At 30.7% G+C, this 6,000-nt stretch overlaps 2 protein-coding genes across 2 annotated transcripts; both read right to left on the minus strand.

Moving 5' to 3' along the window:
- Positions 1-2,653: 2,653 nt before the first annotated feature.
- Positions 2,654-3,853, minus strand: LOC106345935 (60S ribosomal protein L18a-like protein). Its single transcript, XM_013785161.1, has 4 exons — positions 3,528-3,853; positions 3,192-3,267; positions 2,978-3,092; positions 2,654-2,892 (listed from the first exon to the last, which is right to left on the minus strand). Exons 1-4 carry the CDS (start codon positions 3,733-3,735, stop codon positions 2,830-2,832), a joined length of 462 nt encoding a protein of 153 aa, XP_013640615.1. The 5' UTR covers positions 3,736-3,853; the 3' UTR covers positions 2,654-2,829.
- Positions 3,854-3,882: 29 nt separating this feature from the next.
- LOC106349619 (persulfide dioxygenase ETHE1 homolog, mitochondrial) lies at positions 3,883-5,610 on the minus strand. The gene is made up of 8 exons (XM_022720491.2): positions 5,481-5,610; positions 5,145-5,273; positions 4,942-5,049; positions 4,729-4,863; positions 4,579-4,620; positions 4,423-4,482; positions 4,266-4,344; positions 3,883-4,185 (listed from the first exon to the last, which is right to left on the minus strand). Exons 2-8 carry the CDS (start codon positions 5,193-5,195, stop codon positions 4,091-4,093), a joined length of 570 nt encoding a protein of 189 aa, XP_022576212.1. The 5' UTR covers positions 5,196-5,273; positions 5,481-5,610; the 3' UTR covers positions 3,883-4,090.
- Between the last annotated feature and the right edge of the window lie 390 nt (positions 5,611-6,000).

The following is a 6,000-nucleotide window of genomic DNA, read 5'->3' on the forward strand; positions in this document are numbered from 1 at the left end:
TAAAAAGAAAATTAAAAAAAAAATAAAAAAAAATTTTCGAAAAAAAAAATTCAAAAAAAAATTATAAAAATTTTGAATCTGAAAAATATAATCTGAAACTATAAAAAAAAAAATTATTTTTTTTATTTTTATTTTATTTATTTATATTTATTTTTGTTTGTTTATTTAATTTTAAACCAAGGGTATTATGGATATTTTACCCTTTAATGAATGTTATTTTTGTGACTTTCTCCTTCTAGTGCTATTTTTGTGACATAAACTTCAAAAGGTGCTATTATTGACAATTGCCCTATTATCTAAGGATGATAAACATAAATAGATTTATATCCAAAACAGATCAAATAGGTTAATGTCGTTTTGTATAGGAACAAAAACAAGTTTAAAGAAAACGATCGATGATTCCACAATTATTTTTAATATTTATTATTATTTTTAGTCTTTAATTAGTAATATTTATTTTAATTTTTAAAATTAAAAAATCTTTCAATATTTTTTTATTATTAACTGAATTTTTTAAATATTATTAGTACATTAAATTAATTATATTATGCTAGAAGTATATGAATGCCAAATAAAAAAATTCAAACAATACGTAACAAAATAAAATTATGGTTACTATTTGATTACAACAGTACATTACTAAAATGATAAAATAATTTTATTAGTTTTTTTGTCAGCAGTAAATTTATTAGTTGTTGGCTATTACTATGTTTTTAACCTCCAACCAATCAATTAAATTTTAAATGATTATAAGCTTGATTCATTTATGCAACTAGATCTAGCTTAAAATCTATTTGAGAGAGAAAATCACTTCTCATTTAGTCATTTTTCTAATCAATTTGCTTCAGTTTTCACTCTTCATAAACACACTTTAAACTTTGTTCTTCATCCACTATAATCAAAGTTAAAATCGATTTGAGATTTTCATTCTTCATTGATTATAGATTAATGTATGTCAAATCATTTTTTTTTGTCTTTATGATTTTCATCGGCCAAGTTTGACTTTATTTTGTAAACATGTAAATTGTGTTGTTTAATACAATTATTATGAGCTCAAGTAGGAAAATACATTCAACTTAAATTTCAAAATAAACTTACCTCATTATCAAGAGCTTCATATGAATTACCATTTTTGTTTTTTTTTCTCTAATTATGACACATGACTTTATGTTCTTTTTTTCTTTTTCCATCAAAGACAAACGAGAATTCATCGTCTTGAAATTATTTTCCATCATCTCGCTGAGTCTTTAAGCTTTGAAATTACAAATTCCTCATTTGAAGAAGATGATTGGCCAATCTCCAAATTTCCAAACTCATAATAACATCATAAACGTCTATTGACTAATATCTCCAATCTTTAACTGTAAATTTATATCATTTCTTAGATAAATTTGTCATTGCATCCAGATCGTCATCAATATTGTTTTTATTGTTTTGTTACCAATTGTTTTTTCAAAACAACATATATGAAATTAAAAAATATATCTACAAATATAAAGGATTAACAAAACTAAGAGTAACTAAAAATATGATTCTGTTGTTTTGAAAAAAAAAAACAATTGATATAATAGATGAAATTCACTATATTCAAAATGAATAATTGAACTGATCTAGACTATTATTTCTAAAGTACTTACTTATATTTATAACATAATTATATATAGTAATATGTTCAAAATAGTAATTGTATATAGTAAAACATAATTATATAATAATCCAAAATAACATAATTATATATAGTAAAATGTTATGCTTATTTATATTTACATAACAAAACAATTTAAAATATGTATAAATGAGATCGAATCATTGATAATTATTATGGTTTGATAATTTATAAATGTTTATACTCATGCATAAGCAAGAAACAGTCAAATAATCTAGCTTGAAATCAATATGAGAGAGAAAATCACTTCTCATTTAGTAGTTTCCTAATCGATTTTGTTTCAGTTTTCACTCTTCTTAAACACACTTTAAAACTTTATTCTTCATCCACTATAATAAGAACTAAAATCAATTTGGGATCTTCGTTCTTCAATGATTATAAACTAAGGTATGTCAAATAGTTTTTATGATTTTCATCGATAAAATTTGATTTTGTTTTGTAAAACATGAAAATTGTGTTGTGGAATACAATCATTATTTTAAAAAACATATAGATTGTTTATTAAAGATAATTATATTTGTGATTTATTATCTAAATGATCTTAATTTTTTTTAGAATAGCTGACTGATCATAATTATATTTAAGTTTGGACCTATTTGGATATGGTTCTATCTGGGTTTAGATTATTGATGTCAAAAAAAAAAAAGTTTCGTTTAAACAAGTTTGTTTGAATTTATACAACCCATTCACTTATCTAAACACACAGAATTTGTTCTACCTAACTCTTATTTGAATACTTGCCATGAAATCAAATTTGGATAAAATGAAACCAGAGAAGACTCTTGTTTAAGAGATACTTTGTCTGTAACATGCTTGAAATATTGTGACTTTTCTGGTGAGATCTAAAGAGTATTGGAATGTCGTAGGGAACACGTTTGACATATGTTAAACGGGAGAATTGGCCGTTGATAATTAAGCATGAATGATTCAAACAAGGCTGAAGTTTTTGTTGGGAACTTGCTCAGTTGTTTCTGGAACTTTGCAAAGTGAAAGAAAAGTACTTTTGACCTTTATTCAGTCCTCTGCCTAACCACAACTCCTCTTACAAGTCAATGCAAGTAAAAGAGATTGTTCAAATACAAGGACTTAAATCATATTAATTACAAAAGAATAACGACTTGATGAACATTTGTATAGTTTTCTCGGTTGATGATGATACACTTTCACGACCAGACTTCTCTTCCTCCCATGAAACCAAACACTATGGCAATAGTAGCAAGAACAGCCTATGAAAACCAAAGAAAATTTACTTATACCACAAGATTCAGAAGATTGAATCTGATGCTGTACAATATTCAGTGGAAGACTTACAGCGATGGCGCAAGCTATGTATCCTGGTTTCTCTCGTGGGTTGATCTTAGCACATACTAGAATGAATACTCCTATGTACCATGGTATTGAACCAAGGAGAAAACCGGTTATGAACCTTCAAGAACACAAAACCAAGTTCTTCCGGATTCAAACCAAATGATATGTATAATATAACTCCAGGAGTACTAATCTGAGAATGCTAAAAAGAACTTACAAGAACCAACCGATTCCAATACCACAACAAGGAAGACGTTCTCGTCTTCCATGTCTCCCTTCAGCAACATCATATCCTGCCATTTAAAGATTTGTGAAGTATTTGTAGATACAGAGAGAAAGAGAGCTTCAGGTTCTTGTTGTGTATGAGACATCATTAACTCACAATTACTGATTGAACAAGATGAAATTCTAAGTAATTTTGTAGAATAAAGAATTTGAGTATGTGCATATGCTTCAGATGAAGTGTATCTAGTAACTTGGTTTTACTCATTTGGATAATAAAGAAGAGGCTATAGATTCAACTTTGAAGTTACAACTTGGAAAGTTACTTTACCAGGAACGGTTTGATGTTCTTGAATGTATTGATGAACGGAAAGGTCATGATGAGTTGCTCTGGGAGGCTGAGACGGCTGAGGGAATCCGGAGACCGGATGATGCTGCGGAGGACGAGGATGCAACGGTGGTGGATAAGTAGGGACACCTTGAAACGTGCCGTAAGATGTAGGAGAAGCTACTCTCTCCTTGTCTTTTTCTTTGCTCATTTTCTCTCTTCTTCACTAATTATTTGTTCTCTCTCTCTATACATCTCAGTTGTTTGATTATATTTAACGGTTTTAGCAGTTTCTACACGTGTCAGCAAACACATGGACGACGAGTAGTTGTTGTTGAATTATTGTAGACGACAGATGAATCAGCAAACCAAACAAAAGATGAATACGTAATATATGTTCTCATCTCCAATACAAATTCCACATGTTCAGTGTAACTTACACAATCTTCTAATGATCTTATCTAATACGACAAGACCTTATTGGACAAATAAACTCTCAAGAGCTGTGGTAAAATATAGAATGAAGGAGTGACAGAGAGAGAGAGGGAGATTTGGTGTAGAGAGTTTTATAAGTTGGCTTGAGGAGGCAAATCTTGTAATCCACACACCATGTTTGCTGGAACTGCAACATCAATCATCTTCGGATACGCTAGATTCAGATCTGTAAGGGGTAAAGACCATGGTTATTATGAGATTCAATACTTAAAAAACATATACTACTAAGTAAGAAAGAAAACTTACTAGACATGATGGATTTGAATGTTTCTTTATCTTTGGTTAAACGTGGGTTGTGTTCTATCTCTTCTCCAACTGTACTTACCTGAATATATTAACCCAAAGATAATGTAATGCTTTCATTACAAGAACCAATGTGAATGAGTTTTTAGTTTTGCATTACCTCGTAGCCTTTGTAGTCATGAGCTGGATAGATCAATGTGTCCTTTGGCAATGTAAATATCTGGTTATAGATTAAACAAGAACGTTTTAGATAAAATCATTGAATAGTATGAATCAATTTGCAAGTGGAGTGACAAGATAAGTGTGAGAAACTTGCCTGTGAGTGCACAGATTCATAGAGTTGATCCGAGCTTCCACCCTGCCACCAAGTAAAGAATCATTAGTAATGTTAAACAGATGTCTTAGTTACAAAATATAGATTTTATACATCCACATTACGGTTTATGGTTCCTATGTTTTGTGTTACCTGAAAGTCAGTTCTCCCACAACCGCGGATAAGGACAGCATCCCCGGTAAAAGCCATTCTTGGTTGGGGCTGATCCGCGTCCTCTCCAGTCACATATGTAACACATCCTGCAGTATGTCCTGGTGTAGCACGAACCTAACATCCAAAATCAAATGTATCATTACTTCTCTTGACTCTCTTGTTTCTCATCGATTTGAAATTTCGTTGTCATACTTCAAGGTATATATCACCAATAGATACTTTGTCACCAGGCTCAAGAAACATATCTGCTTTGGAACCACTTGCTTTCGAAATTACAGACTTCACACCGGGTACCTTTGTCTATATATAATAGAAAACAAAGAGACATCACTGAATCATCAATCTAAATTAAAAAAAATGGTACAAGTTAATATCATCAATAAAGAGAAAGAGACCTTAAGAAGTCCAGTGCCAGTGACATGATCAGCATGAACATGAGTGTTCATAGCATAGACAAGCTTCAAGCCTAGCTCATTGATCAGCTTCAAGTCTCTTTCAACAGTCTTGTCCACCGGATCAATCAACTGCTCATCAGTCACAACAATCAAATGATGAATTGGGCAAACCAAAGTTATAATCTTTTTCTAAACTAGTTCAATTTATAACCAATCAAGCAAAACTATATATTATACAAGTTCACATAAACAATCTGATTACATTCATCAAAAAACACACACAATTCTCAAAACCCATCTCGAAAGATTCAACCTTTATGAAAGCAAAACACTCACCAGAGCAGGCTTATCGGGATGAGACACGTCGGCGAGGAGATACGTGAAAGTAGAAGACTCTTTCTCAAAGAGCTGACGGACTTTATTCTAATTTGCCCTAGTTACTACAAGCTTTCTTCTATTTTGTCCCATCTTAATAAATTATTTATTTTTATTTTCTTTTAATTACAGAAACATGGCTAAATACTATAATAGCCTTAATGAATTATGTAAATTACAATCCAACCTAAGCTAACCCTCTTACCTATCCCGAAGGTTTTCCTTTCCCCCCTTACTCTGTCGACAAAGACCTCTCTCTCTCTCTCTCTCTCTCTCTCTCTAAAACGCGGGGAAGATGCCCAACTTTCCGGCGAGTTCAGCTCATGTCCATGGCAATTTCTGTCCATCTGATATTTAGGTGTATTAAAACAAAAAATGTTTTGTTTTTCGCGATTTTGAAATTCCAAATCAATGAGTATCGATTAATCTATAGTTTTGATGTACAAACAACAAGTAAAACCCATAAAAACTTAAGATTCTT

The sequence above is a fragment of the Brassica napus genome, chromosome A6, assembly GCF_020379485.1.
Source record: "Brassica napus cultivar Da-Ae chromosome A6, Da-Ae, whole genome shotgun sequence".
NCBI lineage: Eukaryota > Viridiplantae > Streptophyta > Magnoliopsida > Brassicales > Brassicaceae > Brassica > Brassica napus.

Bases quoted from the DNA above. Each gene is read 5' to 3' on its own strand.
- LOC106349619 (XM_022720491.2), bottom strand. From the start codon at position 5,195: ATGAACACTCATGTTCATGCTGATCATGTCACTGGCACTGGACTTCTT. The intron at 4,621-4,728 runs GTAACACAAAAC...ACTTGGTGGCAG, and splicing joins GTGGGAGAACTGACTTTCAG to GGTGGAAGCTCGGATCAACT. The intron at 4,186-4,265 runs GTAAGTTTTCTT...TACCCCTTACAG, and splicing joins ATTCAAATCCATCATGTCTA to ATCTGAATCTAGCGTATCCG.
- LOC106345935 (XM_013785161.1), bottom strand. From the start codon at position 3,735: ATGAGCAAAGAAAAAGACAAGGAGAGAGTAGCTTCTCCTACATCTTAC. The intron at 3,093-3,191 runs GTAAGTTCTTTT...GTGTTCTTGAAG, and splicing joins ATTGGAATCGGTTGGTTCTT to GTTCATAACCGGTTTTCTCC. The intron at 2,893-2,977 runs GTAAGTCTTCCA...TGGTTTTCATAG, and splicing joins ACATAGCTTGCGCCATCGCT to GCTGTTCTTGCTACTATTGC.